General features: G+C 60.6%; 1 protein-coding gene across 2 annotated transcripts in view; it reads left to right on the top strand.

The window, feature by feature from the left end:
* The window catches only part of SORCS2 (sortilin related VPS10 domain containing receptor 2), a 420811-nt gene extending 403555 nt beyond the window's left edge, over positions 1-17256 (top strand). The window contains exons 19-27 of one of the 2 annotated variants that reach the window (XM_059380324.1): positions 2997-3183; positions 3472-3605; positions 4513-4636; positions 5862-5974; positions 6635-6760; positions 9582-9681; positions 10262-10364; positions 12397-12500; positions 14779-17256. In XM_059380324.1, coding sequence (XP_059236307.1) covers positions 2997-3183; positions 3472-3605; positions 4513-4636; positions 5862-5974; positions 6635-6760; positions 9582-9681; positions 10262-10364; positions 12397-12500; positions 14779-14843 — 1056 coding nt within the window. In that variant the 3' untranslated portion in view covers positions 14844-17256. Of the gene's footprint in view, positions 1-2996; positions 3184-3471; positions 3606-4512; positions 4637-5861; positions 5975-6634; positions 6761-9581; positions 9682-10261; positions 10365-12396; positions 12543-14778 lie in introns of both variants that reach the window. The other variant, XM_059380313.1, reaches the window with a different exon arrangement.
* The last annotated feature ends 931 nt before the right edge of the window (positions 17257-18187 follow it).

The following is an 18187-nucleotide window of genomic DNA, read 5'->3' as shown; positions in this document are numbered from 1 at the left end:
GGAAAAATGGCTGTTTGCTGCCCCCTAGAGCCTTCCATCTGGGCAATGTGGTCATGTTGGCTGATTCCCCGGCCAGAGCCAGGCCAGGCCAGGCCGATCAGTCCCGCCGCCCCGTGGTCCCCAGCCTTGCTGCATGGGGTTGCTGGTGTGACCGAAAGGTGTCCTTGCAAGAGAGGTCTTCTGGCGCACTCCCCTATGTGGAGGGGCCACTGACTTCCTCCTGGAGGCGGTGGGGAAGTGTGGGAGCTTGGTGGGGATGGACGTGTACTCATACCTGCTCACACACACTCAGTTCTCACACACCGACCACAGGAACTTGCACACGCCTTCCCCATGTGTTCACACACAGTCGTAGCCAGTCACACAGACACTTCTTCACGCTGACACACAAGTCCCACCCACCTGCCCTCCTGCACGGGCCAAGCTGCCTGCGGAACTAGCTGGGCCTGGGGCCGGGGCCAAGTTCTGTAAGCATCGGAGACTTAGAAGTAGGAGCTGATAGAGATCCCAGAAATAGAAGCAGGAGTGGAAGTGTCCCAGGGGAGGGAGGACGGTCCTCAGTAAACAGACCGCCAGCAAAAACGAGCCTCAGCTGGAACCTGACGCCTGATACCAGATCGTCTCAGGATGGACCACGGAGGTCAACAGAATGTGAAAAACTAGCCGTCCTTTGGGAAAAAGATAGAAAATATGCAGATCCAGGGCCCGGGCCAAGGGTTCGTAGAGTGGATGCCAAAAGCATCATCCGTAAAGGAAATTTAGTGAATCAGACTTTGAGTGAGACACCCGTGTGCTGAGGAGAGCCCCGTAGAGAAGGTGAAAGGGGAGCTGTGGAGGAAATACGTGCCCGGCACGCATCCGGCCAACGCTGGGAACTAGAACGCGGAGGAGTGGGAAGAAAATAACGCTCCGGTTAGGACACGGGTCAAGGACATGGAGGGACAGTTCATTGCAGATGAGGAGCAGGTGACCGGGGAGCCCACAAATGTCGTTCAGCTTCACTGGCCGTTAGGGGAGTGTGACTCTAACCCCGATGACAGGTCCCTGCAGGTCTAGGAGAGTGGCCCAAGTAAGACACAGCGACACCACCAAGCACTGGCGAGGGTTCGGAGAAGCCCGGCTCCTCGTACCCGGCGGCTGGGAGCAGAGGAGGGGACCACCACTGGAAAACCTGGGGGCAGTTTCTTAGAAAACTGAACACGCGACCACACTATGACTCAGCACGTGTGCTCCTGGGCGTGTGTCTCAGAGAAATGAAGGCCTGTGTCCACGCAGGACACTGCACGTGAATGTTGCTGGCAGCTTTCTGGCTAGAGAACAGAACATGAGTTCTGAGTACAGAACATGGGAACACCCCGACGTCCTCTGAGGGGCATCTGCCTGAACAGTGGCAGTGGCCGCTGCGTGGGACACGACTCTGCGGTGAGAAGGAGGAGATTACAGACACGTCATGACCCAGGTGGGGCTCCGGAGAATTAAACTGAAGGAGAAAGAGGCAATCCCAGTGAGTCCATGCTGTTGGATTCCGTTTATGGGATGTTCTCGAGATGACAGCATTACAGAAATGGAGGACAGGGGAGTCGGGGGCATGACGGCAGGAGCTGGCGGTGGCTCAGTGGCTCTGCACCCCGACATTCTGGTTTTGATGGGCGTTTGCTCCGGGCGTGCAGTATGGGGCACACGCGCTGTCTTGGTTCCTACAAACTACATGGAAACTGGCATTTGTCTCGGGACAAGATGTCCACATCTCCTTGACGTGCACAAGATGCAGCAGTGTGTGGGACGGGGTTATGGGGATGGGTCTCCTTGTCTATGGCCGGGGCTGCTGGACTCCGTTCTGATCGTGGGCAAAAATGACAAGTTATTTTAACGAAGTAAAATGTTTAAATCGTTCAGCGGGCACCCGTCAGTGGCCTGCAGGCAGGAACGTGGGGTCCCGAGGCACACAGTGACGCCCTCTGCACCTGGGAGCCACGGGGCTTCCCAGGTACATCTGGCTTGCAGGTGGTGGGCACCAAGCCCCTGCCTGCCCACCAAGAGCAAGGCAAGCTTGAGACCCCAGTCCCCTGGTCCCCGTGAGCCTGTGTGTCCACAGGAGCCCTGGATGGTGAGCCGATCTGCCCCGTGGTTCTTGCCCAGCACATGGGAACAATCGGATGGCCCATAAGCTGTTGTCACAAGTGACGTGTGCTGCAGGCACAAAACCCCATGGGCTTCTCTCCCAGTTTCAAAGGCTGGATGCCCGAAATCAAGGCATAGGCAGAGCTGGACTACCACTGGAGGCTCTGGGGAGGGATTCTTCTTTGTCTCATCGGTTTCTGGGGCGCGGGTGTCCCTGGCTGTGGCTCTGTCTCCACACGGTCTCTGCCCCGTCATCATGTGGCCATCTCATCTGTGTCCCAAGCCCCCACCTCTGCTTGTAAAGACGTGGCCACTGGCTGGGGGCCCGTCTTACTTCGGCGTGACCTCATCTTAACTAATTGCTTCTACAAAGACCCTATTTCCGAATAAGGTCCCATTCTGAGCTCCCCGGGGGATGTGGATTTGGGAGCACAGACCCTGTTCAACCAGCCACCGTATTTGTGGAACAAGTTGAGTGAATGTAATTTATGGGAAAGATTTCAAGGCTCCCCAGGCGTAGAAGAGGGGATCATAAGGAGTCAGCGTGAATCCTGTGTCACTCTGGGTCAGCAGGAGATGATTTTGGGGGTGTTCCTGCAGGGGTAGGATGGCAGGAAGGGGTGATGGGGCAGGGGAGGGGGCAGAGGGAAAGTGTGAGAACTCGTTCTTGACACCAAGTGGAGAAAGATACTGTTTCCTTTCCTTCCCTGAATGTCCTGCACCTCAGCCCATGCCAGGTTGCGGGTGTAGCTTCTGGGGCCCCCGGGGGCCCGCGCCCTTCGAGGGGAGGAGGGACGGGATGGAGAGTATGCAAGCTCCTGCTGACCCCTTGGCTGTGCCATCCTTCCTGAGTGGTCTCATGGGATTTCCCGCAGGGTGACATCCTGACCACCAAGTACCAGGTCGACCTGGGGGATGGCTTCAAGGCCGTGTACATGAACCTGACACTGACTGAGGACCCCATCCGGCACCGCTACGAGAGCCCCGGCGTCTACCGCGTGTCTGTCAGGGCAGAGAACGTGGCTGGGCATGACGAGGCCGTGCTCTTTGTCCAGGTCAACTGTAAGTCAGCAGCCTTTTTGAGGCCCAGAGTACCCCCTTCCCGGGGTAGAGAGAGAACCTGGGCCCCAGGGGCACGCAGGGAGTCCCCTGGGGCAGCAACAGGACCCCGGGCTGGTAAGCCCGTGGACGGGGAGCAGGCAGGCGGGCTCAAGTCCATGCCCTTGGCGGTGTGTGCGGTGGTAGGGTGGGGGTGAGGAGGGAGGAAGTGATGAAGGTGACCAAGAAGCCCCCTCTGAAATAGCCAGGGCCTCAGTGTCCCCTAACCCCGGGCTTTCCCGCGACCTGCAGCCCCCCTACAGGCCCTCCACCTTGACGTGGTTCCTGTGGTCGGCGTTGACCAGGAGGTGAACCTTACAGCTGTGCTGCTGCCCCTGAACCCCAAGCTCACTGTGTTCTACTGGTGGATCGGCCATAGCCTGCAGGTGCATGGACCCCCAGGGTGACCCCTGTTGAGAGCAGGGGGCCGGGGCAGAAGGACACGGGGTATGACTGCGGAGCTGACACGAGCCGCTGAGCGGGTCCGGCCATGTCTGCATCTGGCAGCTGCGGAAGAAGGCAGGCTGGCCCCTGCCTTTTCCTGGGGAAAGAGATGTGAACAAAGCAGGTGTCCTGAGCTGTGATGAGCATCACGGGAAGGGGATTGGGGGGTGCTGTGAGCGCCAGGGAAGATCGGCTGTTTCTAGTCTGGGTGTTGGGTATGGTCAGGGAAGGCTTCATGGAGGAGGGGACCCTTGGGGCTGGACCGGATGTCAGAGGCCTCACCCAGAGCCCTAAATTGTGTCTGGAAGCAGTGGGGAGCCACAGACAATGGCCAGTTGGAGGCCTAGAAGGTCTCTGTGGGTAGGGCTGCCCATCCTTAGCCTGAGGTCCTCAAGACCCATAGAGGGCTGTCCTTCCCTCATTCAGAGGGCTGCTGCCCTGCGTTCCATGCAGAATGACCCAACAGTGGCTAAAGGCCCAGACGCAGAGGACTGGGTTGGGGGGAGTGGTAGGCCCCAGGTCGTGTTTCTCTGGAATGTGGAGGATTGAGGAAGTTGCTAGGCTCTGGATTCAAATCACAGCTCAGCTACTTCGAGCCCAGCAATTCGGGCAGGTCTGGAAGGAAGGGTACACTGGGACACTTGGTCCAGGCTGCATTGGCTTAGAGCTGATGGCTGGGGGTGGGGGGTGGGGGCCCTCCCCGTGCCTCCCAATGCTGCCCACATGTTCTGACCAGAGCAGGGGAGTCTGAACATTCTCGGTGAGGTCCTAGGCAGTGGGGCAGCCGGCTGTCCTGTGTGGGGCTGCCCCCTGATCCCCGGGCCTGACCCCCACTCATGTCGCCTGCAGCCCTTGCTCTCCTTGGAGAACTCCGTGACCACACGGTTTGCAGACCCAGGGGACGTACGCGTGACGGTGCAGGCGGCCTGTGGAAGCTCAGTGCTGCAGGACTCCACGGTGGTCCGCGTGCTGGGTGAGCCCCCTCCTCGGGTGTGCTGTGCGTCTCGTCCCTTCTGGGGGCCCTAAGCTTAGGTGACGTAAGCCACAGACGCCCTGGAAATGCGGGGCAGCCGCAGGCTCAGGGAGGAGCCAGTGAACACTGCTCAGACGCTCCCCGGGCCTCCAGTTTCCCCCGTCTGTAAAATGAACACAGACACATCTCTGAGTCCATGGCACTCATGGGCCTCACACAGCACAGATCAGGGGATGGCTGAGTGACCTGTCAAGGGGACCCAGTGATGCCTCCCAGGAGCCTGACCTCTTCTGCCACCTGTCACCTGAGCCCCCTAACTCAGCCTTTGTGGAGACTCAGTTCTGAATCTGCACCCCATTTTCTGTGCTCACTGGGGGTCCCTAGACCCTCAAGGGAGACATTTACCATAGGAAATTCATCATAAGCATGGAAGAGACCCCACCCCTCACCCAGTGCACTGTGGCCCTCCTCAGCCCACCAATGAAACCTCATGTGGCTTTGAGAACAGCCTTGCCCATGGACAACAGCCATCAGTTAAATATTTAGCAGGCCTGCTCGTGGCTGTTCCTTCATTCACAAACACGTGCACAGAGGGTCCTGAGCCCAGAGCTCGGGAATAGCACCCCCCCTTCTGTGAGATGCTGAGTTCTGCTCATGAAGCACTTGTCCCTCGGGCCATTAATCCCAGCAAAGCCTCTCCCGTTTCCCAAGTGGGAAACCCAGGTTTCAGGAGGAACGTGGAGAGTATAGTGAGCCCCAAGTGCCACCACTGGCAGGTGGCTCTGGAGTGGGCCTCTGAGCCAGGAACCCCGGGACATGTGCGGGAAAGGGAAGGTAGGGCCTCTGCCCTCGTAGGACTCTTATTCTGGTGGGGAGATCAGCCCAGTGAAGTCCATGGATCCCTGGGAGAAGGAAGCCCAATCTCATGGGGTATGTGTGCCCCTGAGAACGAAAGGGCAGATCTCATGGTGCAGGCGCCCAGCCCTCCCTCCCCAGGGGGGCACCGTTCAGCAGTCATCGGTGCTGCAGTGATCACTCCTTGGTGCCAGTCAGTGAGGTGGGCCCTGCCTGGGAAGCTGCCAGCACAGGGAGGACTCTCATATTCCAAAAGCGAGCTGCCATGTCTGACCCTGGGTGGTCCTAGGCTATCTGGGGCTGGCGGTTGCCGGGAAACAGAGCCCTGCTGCCCAGGGCTAACTGGCTCCCCATCTCTGCATCTCTTCAGACCAGTTCCAGGTGGTGGCTCTACACTTTTCCAAGGAGCTGGATGCCCACAATCCCAACACCCCTGAGTGGAGAGAGGACATCGGCCTGGTGGTGACGCGGCTGCTGTCCAAGGTGCCCCCTGCCCCCGCGGGTACCCAGGAGAAGTGGGGGGTGGGAAGGCAGGGCAGAGTGAGGGGGCTGGTCTTTCTTTCGCTGCGGGACCAAGGTATCTCTGTGAGCTCTGCCCACCCTGAGTCATCTCTGCTGCCAGAGGCCGAGGCTCTCTCTGGCCGTGACTCCCCTTAGTCTCTTAATAATGCTGGTAATACCTTCCTGGGCATTGAAGAGTGAATAGGAGTTCGCTAGATGAAAGTGCAGAGAGTGGGATTCTCAGGAGGCAGAGGGACCTCTGGAAGCTGAACTCCATGGGTTGAAGGATTTGTATAGTCAGGAGCCCTGATGTCTGGGATGACGTTAGCCAGAGAGGGGCCTGCTCACCTTTACTCCAGCCACGGTGTGAGGAATGGACTAGAGGGGGAAGGCCTGGCCCAGAGGAGGCTGGTGTTGGTGGGGGCAGGGCAGAGGGACTAGGAGAGCTGCAGGAGGGGAAACGTGGTGCTTCGGGGTCCAGGGGCTGTCCCCGTATGTTCAGGGGTCAGGAATAGCTCACAGGACAGATAGCTGGGACTTGGCCAGGCCAAGATGAGTGAGAGGGTATTCCTGAGGCCCCGGGAGTACGGCAGGGAACAGAGAAGGCAGGTGGCTCAGAGGGGCGCGTCTGTGTCCCCACAGGAGACCAGCGTCCCTGAGGAGCTCCTGGTGACGGTGGTAAAGCCAGGACTGCCTACCTTGGCCGACCTGCATGTGCTCCTGCCCCCTCCCAGGCCCACGAGGAAGAGGAGCCCCACCAGTGACAAGGTATCCCTGCGGCCATGGGTCCCAGGTTCTCTCTGCACTGCCCAGAGTTTGAGGCCTAGTGCTGGGGGGTTGGGGGAGAAGTCTCAGCGGCTCATCATCACGGAGAGGCCCATTTCTCGCAAGTCACTGCCCGACACAGGCGGCTGGCCCTCCTCCATGGGACCCAGATGGACTTCAAGGTCACTTTTGGGGACTGGGGAGGCACAAGGGCACCCGGGGCCGGACTGCCCCACAGGGGGACTTGCGCCATCTCCTTTCCCCTTCTGCTGGCTGGCGCTGGTCACCACGGCCCAGGCTGACAGGGAGAACCGTGGACTCCCATGGCGCGGGTCTCAGGACAGAGCAGAACTCAGCCTCCATCAAGTCTGCACACATCTTCACTGCCATGTCTCAGCTCTGAGTAATAGCCCTCACCTGGAGGGCCAGGCCAGGCATGGGGTGGAGACCCCAAGAGAAGCTGGAGCTTCTTTACGTCCCCCGGGATGGCTGTCACTCTTCCCGAAACCGACGGTACTCTAGGTCGCGTACAGAACCAGGACCCCTCCCGCGCGGCTGAGCCTGCCGTCAGCTGTTCCCCGAAACCACAGGCAGAGTTAGCAGGCGGCACGGACATGGGAGCACACGGCTGTCCGTCCACATGCATGCACACAGGGAGGGTCGCAGCCGGGGTGGCCACATGTGCCTCCACAGGCCTTGTTGGGTGAGATGCGTCCCCGCATACCACGGGCTCTTACTCGGCCGTGAAGAGGAGGGAGCTCTGACCCCTGTACCATCTGGACAAACCCCACAGAAGGGGTGCTGAGGGAGGGAAGCTGGTCACAGAGGCCACCTGCTGCGCCAGGGCGTGGATGGGAAATGTCCTTATTGGGCCAAGGCCTGGGGGCAGAAGGTGGAGGTGGTTGCTGGGGGTCAGGGGGCGGGGCTGCTGGCAGGCACTGGGTTTCTGGAAGGAAAGATGAAGATGTTTTGGAATCAGCGGTGATAGTTGCACAGATGCAAATAGACCAAAAACAGTAGAATTGTGCACTTGAAGGAAGTACGTGTTATCTCAAAAACAAAAACAAAAACAACAAAACAAAAAGTCAGAAGCTCAGCTACTCCCAGACTAGTCTGAGACGGATGCTCCAGGAGGCCTTCTGGAAGACAGAGCAAGGCCTGCGGCACCTCGGGGACTGGGCAGGCGTGTCTCCTTCTTTTTTTTTTTTTTTTTCAAAGATTTTATTTATTTATTTGATAGAGAGAGATCACAAGTAGACGGAGAGGCAGGCAGAGAGAGAGAGGGAAGCAGGCTCCCTGCTGAGCAGAGAGCCCGATGTGGGACTCAATCCCAGGACCCTGAGATCATGACCTGAGCCGAAGGCAGTGGCTTAACCCACTGAGCCACTCAGGCGCCCCGGCATGTCTCCTTCTACAGCTTGGTGGGAGGTGCATCAGGAAGGTTGGAGGGGACACAGCTCCAAGGTCGCTCTGGTTGCCACCCTGCCACACCCAGGCTGCCTCCTGATTGACACATGACTGCCTCGGCCTGACCCCCAGCATTTCCTGAAGGGCAACTGCACTGGGCCCTGGGGGTCCCTGCTGATGCAGTGTCTCTGGGGGTAGGACGGCAGACGATGGAGAGTGACTGTACCCATTTCTCAGACAGGGAGCTGACTGCAGAGGCTCAGCACTGCTTGGGGAAGGCACAGCGGGGCTCGGGGACTCCCCTCGCTCTTGCCCGCCAAGTTGGTGGGCAGATGAACTAATTCTGCAGTAGTCAGGTGTGGGCGCTCAGGAGAGATTTGGAAGGAGACGGAGGAGGGGACAGATGGGCGCCCCCACCCTCGTTGTCCTGAGTGCTGAGAGTAAGCCGCCGGCCCTGGGTCGGTGAAAAGTCACAGGGACTCGTCCCTGCCACGGATGACACGGCAGGCCCCTGGCCCTTGCTGGGTGCCAGGTACTGGGCACGGGGCTGGGGGTCTCCCACGAGGTGTTCCTTTGAAGCCTCACGTGGACCCCCGAAACAAAGAGGTGCTGGCGTTCCCCGCAGCACAGAGCTGTGTGTCTTCCTAGATCCTTCAAATCTGGGCTATTTTGGCTTGTCCGGGCCCGGATGTGGACTTCTCTTTTCCAGGGAATGCCAGGTGTTAAAACGCTGTGCATGGAGGCTGAGTCTGGCCCCTGGGAATGTCTTGCCCAAGGCACCTGGGAGCAGGTGCTCAGGGACCACTAGCTCTTGGGAGGCCCCCTTCCCCAAGGCCTCAACATCTGCCTGTGTGGAGGAATGAGCCCTGAGCACCTACAAGGGCTGGTTGGTTCCCTTCTGAGCCCTGGGAAAGCTCCCTCTCGTGAGACGGCAAGCCAGCTGCCTCTCCCACCCCGTGGTCCAGCCACCCCTTGGGCTGGCTCTCCTTCACTGGTGGGGTCACTCCCTTGCCTGGGTCACCTGGCCTGTCCCCATCTTGCTCTCTTCTTGGTCCTCCTCCTCTGAGAAACCTTCCGGACCACTGCCAGGCCTGGGGGCCCTCCTGGAGCACCACTGGTTTCCCCAGCTTTGCCACACTCTATGGTCCCGACCAAAATAAGAGGCTTTAGTCCCCTGCTGGGTCGCCTTTCTAACCCACTGTCCACTTTTGGTGAAAGCTGGCTGGTGGGCGAGCATTCCCATGTTACAGATGAGGAGAGGTCACTCCAAGGAGGAGAGACCTTCCTTGAGACCCAAGGAGGCCAAGTGGCCCCCGACCCCTTGGCTCTGGAGAGTCAGAGCGGATGTTCGCCCAGCTCTCCGCTCCCTCCAGTGGGTTCCAGAGGACCCTCCTCACTCCCCCCCTCCTGCTTTCAGAGACTCACCGCCATCCAGCAGGTGCTGAAGGCACAGAAGATCAGCTTCCTTCTGCGGGGCGGGGTCCGGGTCCTGGTGGCCATGAGGGACATGGACACAGGTAAGGGGCTCTCCCCTGCAGGGTAGGGTAGGCGTGCAGCCGGCTTCACAGGTGACACTCTTCCTGCAGGGACTGGGGACAGAGGGCCCCTCGGGCTGGGTGGTTGCCTCCAGTGACCACCGGGTCAGACCCAAGGGACTTCCTCTCTGCACAGAGGCAGAGCAGAGCTCTGGCTTCCCTCACGCAGACATTTAGGTTTTGACCTTGGTCTCCTGCCCCCACCATGGGACTGTCCTCTCCAGTCACATGTGCAATCTTTCCTGTTTGGGGCAAGAATGTTTGCAGATGCTGAGGACTTTCCCTCCGCTCTGGAGACCTGGTGCCTGTTGGGAAACGTGGCGGGCTCGCCACACATGAGCCAACTTGTGCACAGGAATGTTCTGTCTACCTTCTAGAAGGAAGGCCCGGGGCCCACGGGTACACGGTGGGAGTCCAGGCGGCCCTGGGGCTGAGGTTCCCCTGAGACCAGCCTGCATAGCTCAGCCACACCTGGAGAACCTGCCAGACTACCCCCTGTCCTAGGAGCCCGGGGCTGGGGAGGGATGCTCCCCATCCCGACCACCAGCTGCTTCCCTTACAGGTTCTCAGAGGCTTGGAGGCGCTGGTGGCTACTGGGCAGTGGCGGTCCTCTTGGTCATCGGACTCTTCGCGGTGGGCGTATTCATTCTCTACAAGTTCAAAAGGCAAGGCCTCCTGGCAGGCCGGGCGTGAGGTCAGGCCTTGGGCAGGGGCGGCAAGGGGCGGGGGCTTGAGACAGAATGGTCCCAGCCCCAGAAGTGGGTGGGAGACAGCTGCTTTGGACCCCACAAGCTTCTTCCAACCCCACCTTCCTCTCTGCCAGCATCCCGGCCTTATCTCCCCCAGGTCCACCCCGCCTTAGAGGAAGGCCCCTCGGAAAGTGGGATTTGTCACGGCTAGGAAGTGGTATCTGGTGCTGGATCCCTAGTGCTGAAGCTGGGGCCCTCGTCCCGACCCCAAAACAGCATCAGGTTCCAGCTGGTATGGACAGAGCCCAGGACTTTAACCACGGGTGTCCACTCTGCTGCTCACCCCAGGCTGGGCAGACCCCTTCCAGGACCCCCTGAATGGCCAGGTCTTCAGATGGATGAGAGATGCACTTGACCCTTTGAGAAGGGGCATCCCTGCTCCCCACCCCACTCCCTTCTTACTACTTCACGCTGTTCCAACAGGTTCCCTCAGAGGCCGCTGGAGTGTGGCCTTGCTAAGCGGGACTTGTTTTAGAGCCTCGGTTTCTTGCCCTGTGGAGTTGGTGCACCGGGTCTCCCTGCGGTGTTAAGGGCAAGCATCCGGCCAGCCCCTCCCGTATCATGCAAGTGTGTGGGGGAGCCTGGCGTTCTGGATATTTGCAGAGACGAACAAGAAAGGAGAGACTCTCAGCCATATCTGCCCTGTCCGGGTCTCTGTCCCAGAGTACCCTTTCTTTAGTCTGCGTGCAAGGCCCCTCTAGACCTCGGGGACGGGCCAGCACCGTGCCCAGGGCCCAGCTCCTGGCCTGCCGCTGACCAGCTCCGCGGCTGTCCCTGCCCTGGGCCTCAGCTTCCCCATCTGTAAAAGGGGACTAAGAAGAAAGGGGTGGGAAAAGGGAAGGAGAAAAAGAACAGAAGGAAAGGGAGGAGGAGGAGAGGAGAGGAGGGAGGAGCAGAGAGGGGAGGGGGGGAGGAGGACAGGGAGGACGCTGAGTGGGCCCCGAAGGTGCCCCGGACAGGGGTGAGGGTGTCCGTGCTGGTCTGCTGCCTGGCATGGTGAGTGTTCTTAGTGAACTGATTGTGCTCCCTTGGGAGGGGAGGGTGTCGCCATAGAAACAGCACAGCACAGATGGGGGTGAGTGTGCACCCCCAGAGTGCTGGGCGGTCACTGGCCTTGTAGCATCCCTGTGGGCGGGGCTCAGCCAAGGTCACAAACAGCCCCAGGGGCTCCGAGGCTCAAGGCCACTCAAGGCTCTCATCATCCCTCAGGGGCAGGGGTTTCCAGGGTACAGGAGCCGCAGCAGAGGGAAGTGAGTTCTGGAGGTGACGAGTCATCCCGTGCATGTTCCAGCCGGAGGTGACCTGTGACCCCTTTGACCTGTGACCTGTGACCCCTTTGGTCACCCTCAGCCGTCGGCGCCCTGCACCAGGCGGGGCCTGGCGAACGGCGTCAGAGGAAGCCTGCTCCTTCTCGGCAACTGTGGGCTCTTTCTGGGTTTCAGACTACCTAGGCATCAGAAGCAGGGGAACCGGACCCCACGACCCCAAGCCCAGTCCCAGCACAGGCAGAGGAGGTTGTGCCCTGGAGGGACAGGAATTTGAGACCACACAGCCCCAGGACTTGGGCAGGACTCAGCAAGTCCCTCTCAGACCCGGGCGGGCATCCCGTCTGCCCCGGGAATCCCTGGCCCTTCCACCCATTCAGAGCCCGGGACACTGCTCTCCCACAGATGCTGCATGACGGGGACTAAAGGACAGTGAAACACCCCCTCCCTGCAATACGACCTCAGTCCAGTCCCCGAGGGAACGATGCACACTTGTGCCCTGGGGCTGAGGGAAACCCCGGGGCTACAGGAGCTTGCAGGAGGGAGGGCTTCCTGGACGAGGTGGTCTGGAGCAGAGATGGGGCAGGAGAGCAGATCCAGGCGCGCTGTCTGCCCTGTGCACAGGAGTGGTCCGGCGCCTCGGCCCCGGGCAGCCTCCCCTGAGCCCGGCCTCCACCCCGCAGGAAACGCCCCGGGAGGACCGTGTATGCCCAGATGCACAATGAAAAGGAGCAGGAAATGACGAGCCCCGTGAGCCATAGCCAGGCCGTCCAGAGCGCCATCCAGGGTGAGGAGTTTATAGATGATGATCTCGACTCGCAGACTCTAGGTAACGCCCGCCCTGAAAACCCCCTCCCCACCCTCCTGTGGGTCCCACCGGCCGGCACTGGGCAGCTGAGGGCGAGGACGAAGCCCAGGCAGACGGTGGCGCTGTGTCCCCTCCGTCTGATGGGGGAATGACCGGAGCTTCGATCGGAGCCTGGGGACACGTGGCCCCGGAGCACCCCGTCCAGCTAACCCCACCCCGGGGAAGGCGTCTTGGTCACTGGAAGCGATGACTGTGTGAACGCGTGTCCACCACCCTGACATGGTGCCCTGTTACCGTGGTCTGCCTGCATGTCCCGGCGCCTCTTCCCCACATATCTCTTGAGGTGGCACTGACTGGCTTGAGTCCCCTCTGGGCTTCCAGGCTCAGCCTGGGCCATTGGCTCAGTGGTCAGCAGTGTCACCTGCGGGGTTGTCCCTGCAAACATCTGCTGTGGCCTCTCCATGTGGCTTGGACTCCACACAGAGTAACGGCCATGTCCTTGGGGCCCCTAGAGAGTCAGCCAGCTAGGTGCTAGCCATGTCACCCTCCATGACTGTCACCACTGTCACTTGTGTCACGCTACATGGGCGGAGGTGACCACAGAGTCTGTCCCTCTTCAGGAGAGGGGACACAGTCTGCACCTGCAGCCAGGAGGGCCCAGGCCACACTGTATAAGGAACACAACACGTCCCCAGACGGGGAACTGAGGCTTTGGGAGCTTCCTGGACCTCCAAGGTCTCTTGGAGCTTGTGCTGACGGGGCCGTGGCTCTGCTCAGCTTCGGGGTTGAGGGGTGGGTGCGGTGAGCATCTCGTGGATTGTCCCACGTCGGCCAGCCTGGGAGTCAGGCTCCTTTCCAGAGGCGAGGACACCCCGGTGCAGGGAGATAAGGTTGCCCCACTGGTGCGGAGGGACTGGGATCCCTGAGCCCATGTGCTTCCTTGGGCCCTCCCAGTTCCCATTAGTGCCCCGTGGCACAATGGTCCTCATCTCCCACATCTGCCAGGCCGGTCGTACTCCCCGGGGTGGTGCCTCTGTTCCCTCTTGGGACATGGCAGCCACTCTGATATCCTGAGTGTGGGCTGCATGCTGGTCCCTGGGCTGACGGGCTGCCAGGAGCCAGGTCACTGGACAGATGAGAAACCCGAGGTTCAGAGTGGTCACGCAGCCTGCCACCTCCCTTAGCTGATCAGAGCCGGGTTCAAGCCCATCTCTGCAGCTCCAAAGCCTGTGCCCTCCCCAACACTGCAGCTCCCAGGCTTGGGGTGCCATCCCTGTGCACCCCAAAGGCCCCCTCTGCCACCCTCCCCTGCTTGGGGCTCCCCGCTGCCTCCCACGTAACCCCGTCCCTGCCTTCATGCAGGTGGTATCACAGTCCCATGACCAGCTACAGAAGCTCCCAGGGGACCCAGGGCCTTCCAAGCTCGGGCAGAGGTTGGGGTGTCCCCGGAAGACCCGAGCTCAGCTCTCCTGCCTGTGGCCCCTCTTTGCTGTCAGGCTCCTAAAGGACAATGAGGGCATAATAACAGGTTGTTTTTATGGCACACTTAGTATGCTCCAGGTGCTTTTCCCCATGTAATCCCCATGCAGTCCGCAGGGGGCGGCGCCGCCATGCCCATGTTCCAGATAACAAAACCAAGGCCGCAGGGTGATGGGCCTTGACGAGGGTCTCACCCAACGGGTTGGGCTCGTGGGTCCAGCATCCTGCAGCTGGGCAGCTGCCACAGAACTGTGGGCCGCCTTCTCCTGGTGCCCCTGGGGTGGGGGTAGGCAGCGGGCAGACACCACTCCTGGTCAGCCTTCTCCCGTCCCCCAGCGGGCCAGGCCTCTGTCCCCTGGTCTCCTGTGGCTGTCCCCTCCCAGGACCAGGCCTCCCCAAGAGTGTTCCTGCAGTGCACCGCCCCCACGCAGCCCCTCCCCCCAAGCCCCTCCCGCAGCCCCCTGCCCTCCCTGCTGTGGTGCAGGTGCCTATCTGCTGGCCTTGGCCTCACCTCCTGAGGCCTGCTGGGGTGCAGGGTTCGGGAGGGCACTGGGAGAACCCACCCTATCAGGCGCCCAGGACAGGGAGATCCCCACACCTCCAGCGCACTCAGGCACACCTCCCCCCTCTCCCCTCCCCCGCACACCGGAAGAATCCACGGACCCACGGGGATTCCCCCCAGGTTGGCTGCGGGCGCTGCTGAGGCCACCCTGGGTCCCCACGCCATCTGCAGGGGCGGGGGCGCGTGTGCTCACGGGCGGGCATGTCTGTCTCCCAGGGAATCACTCCGGCGTGGTCCTGAGTATCAACTCCCGAGAGATGCACAGCTACCTGGTGAGCTGATGTCCCCGACGCCGTGCCCGGGACACTCGCCTCTGCGCCGTCTCAGCCCCGGAGGGCACTGGTGCCCGGACCCGCATCCCATCGGAGACCTGCGGAAGCACCACCTCCTCCAGCTGTCCCCACGCACGGGGGACAGATGTCCCCTCTTCAGCTCACGCCCGCCCAGCCCACAAGACGCACGGGGAGGGGCCTGAGGACCCCTTCCTCGCCCCCTTCCCCTGGACACCAGGCCCTGGGTGCCACCCGCTCTCCCCACCCCGCTCTGGGCTCGTCTCTGCCCCTAGCCCCTGTGGACCACAGGCTGCTGATGCCCATTGTCCCAGCCCGAGGCCTGGCCTCCCTAGGGGGAGGTGAGCCCGTCAGGCGGCCCTGCAGGCCTTGTCCCAGCACAGGAGTCCTGCTTTCTTCCTCATCACCCCAGGGAGGGCGGCTCTTACCCGGCATGGCCTCCTTCCTGGGGAGTCCCCCTGAATCCAGAAAGCCTCTGCCCCAGGCCCGACCCCTGCCCCAGGCTCTCTGAAACAGCCCTCCATGCCTCTCTCTTTCCGCCTCTTTTTAAACTGCAGATGATGTAAATACCTCTCTAGGCAGCTGTTTGCGTTTTGGGGGTTTGCTCCCCTTTCTAGTCTCAACGGCCAGGCAGTAGCCATCTGCGTTGCTTTCTCAGAGCCCCCTGCTTGGGGACCCTTCCTGGAGGGCCCAGTGCCACTCCTCTGCTTCTCCAGGCTCCTTTTCTTAACCTAGGGCCCAGAGGAGCCAACACTCTCTCAGCTTTGTCCCCCCTGGCCCCCACCCTCGTGCTCCCCAGACTCTCTGCCCACCCACCAGGTCTCCTCCTCCCCACAGGCATGGAGGGAGTACCCCTGCCCCAGGGGCACCAAGGGTCCCATGCTTCCCAGCAGTTGGAGGAACCTGGGTGGGAGCCCAGGGACCAGCCAAGGTTTTGGATGGCAGAGCCAAAGGGCCCTCTAGGAGTGTGCCCCTCCTTCTGAAGGTGGAGAAATTTTTGAGGCCCAGAGAGGGAGTGACTTTCCCCAAGTCATACAGCAACACCCCGGCCGCCGAGGTGCCCCAGGGACCAGCCCTGCCCCTGCCCTCCGGTGCAGGGAGTCCGCTCACTCACAGATGCCTAGAATCAGGGACACTAGCCTCAGTCTACACATGTGAATATATGGGGGGGGGGGGGGGGGGGGGTTCACCTTTTGCCTTGAAACCGGAACTCAGTATTCTCCCTCCCTCCCTCCCTCCACCCCTCTGCCTCTCCCTGGCCCTCCTCCCTCCTTGGCCTCCCTCTACCCCTCCTCCTCTCCCCTCCCAGCAGGGCTCTCCCTGGCCCAGGGCCTTTCCTTAGGGGATGGGGACACCAGAGCCCAGGCTAGGTGCTCCCGGGCTCCTAGTGAGTCCAGAATGAAGCCTAGCAGGGCACTGCCCTAGAAGGGGACTGTGGCCTGCAGGAGGGGAGGCCGAGGGACGCACCCTCAGACCCGCAACAGCCTCCCAGCCCCGCACGCAGGAATCGCGTAGTCTTTTGTGTTACAGATAGGGACTCTGAGCCCGTGGGGAGGAAGGGGTCACAGGACGTTACCCGCTAGGTGGAGGAGGCCCCCTGTTCACCAGCTGGTGCTTCTGGGCCCCACTCCAGAAGTTACCCTCTAGGTTGTTCTCAAGACCCTCAAGAGAAGGGCTGGGGCCTGAGGACCCAGGGACAAGTTGCAGGTGTGGTCACTGTGGGAAGAGATTCTTTGGACTTTGGCACCACCTCCTTCCAGCCCGTTAGCAGCCTCCAAAGAGAACTTCGGGAGCCCAATGTCCTGCTGTCCACCCCCACCCCACCTGCCCCATGACATCAGATGCACAGGGTCAGACACCTGTCAGCACCATCCAGGTCCAAGGTTAAGGTCAGCATGGAGTCCCCTGGCCACAGCTCTCCACTCCCCAGCTCACCAGCGCCTGCGGGTGACAACCCCTTGACCTTCTTTGACCACTCGACTTCATTCTCTCTCCTGCTTGGGTAGGGTTGTGGTGGTTCTTCTCCCTTAGTTATTTGTGTTTTTCTGGTATTACATTATTTTTACGAAGAGTATTTTGAGCGTGTGGACCCAAGAGTCCGGGAATCAGGCGACATCTGACACGACATTATGTGTGTCCATGCCCATGACCGTAGAGATGAGCGTGTAGGTCTGTGGGGGAACGGGGTACACACTTGAGGTGCTGCACGTCTGCGGGCCGGTGTACGAGGCGCTGGGGACACAGCGTGGTCTGCACAGGCAGCCGACGCTTCATTCGAACGGGCTATGCCCATACTTGGTATATGCACATAACAAAGACGCGAAAAATCCTTTCTTATTTTTCCTTTTTAAAAATCAATAAATCATTTGTGATGCTTTTAACAAAGATTAAATGAATATAATCAGCTTTTGCCTTATGAAGCGATTCTTCCCCCATTTGCCTAAACACACGCACAAAAACACACACGCACACGAGCGCACACAGGCCCCCAGAGCTGTTGTCTCAGGGACGGGGATGAGGCCTTGGGGCCGTTCCTGACACTGAGAGCAAGTGGCAGTGACATTAACCTTTTCGGTCTCTGGATCTGGGACTATCCACCTGTCCACCTGCGAAGCCGCAATACTGCCCACCAGCTTTCGAAGTTCTCATGCGCGGGCTGGCGACCCTCCTGCCCTCGGGGCCAGCAGAAGGGCCCGCAGGCATCAACCCGTTTGCCAGAGGAGGGACAGAGTTCCAGCCAGCCCGACAGGGCACACTCCGGGCTGACGGTCTCCTGATGTCTGAGGTGTCATCTGGCCCATCTCGGAGGAGCCGGGGGCTGGACTCCCCCCTCCTTGGCCCAGGCTCTGATGTTGGCACTGCCCAGACTGCTCGGGAGTTTCCTCTGGGAGCGCTCGGCAGGCAAACACTTCCTTCCCTCTCTCGTCCCGGGTCAGAGCCGTGGAAATGCGCCCTAGCCAACTGTGCAGGCGCGCGCACATTTCCCACGTGGTCCCAGCAGGAGGTGAGGTCCGTGTGGGACCATGGGGCGGGGGGAGGAGGGTTGGTGGGGTGCTGACTGCCTGCTGCTCATCCTCGAGAGGACTTTACTGGGAGCTGACCCCGGGGTCCCTGGGAATCTGCCTTGGGTGGAAGCTCCGGAGCGAGGGTTTTCCTCTCCCTGGTGCACATCTCTGCTGCATGTATTTGGGGTAGCTTAGGAGGAAATCTGCATTATGGATTCGGGTCAGCACTGGGCCTTGAGGGGATGCAGCACCGCAGGGTACCAGGGGCTCTAGGATGGTGACTCATCCAGGTCTAGGAACCGGGAAGGGTCCTAATTATGCTGGGGATGT

The sequence above is a fragment of the Mustela nigripes genome, chromosome 1 (genome assembly GCF_022355385.1).
Source record: "Mustela nigripes isolate SB6536 chromosome 1, MUSNIG.SB6536, whole genome shotgun sequence".
In the NCBI taxonomy this organism is placed as follows: Eukaryota; Metazoa; Chordata; class Mammalia; order Carnivora; family Mustelidae; genus Mustela; species Mustela nigripes.
This window is presented reverse-complemented; position numbering and strand designations above follow the sequence as displayed.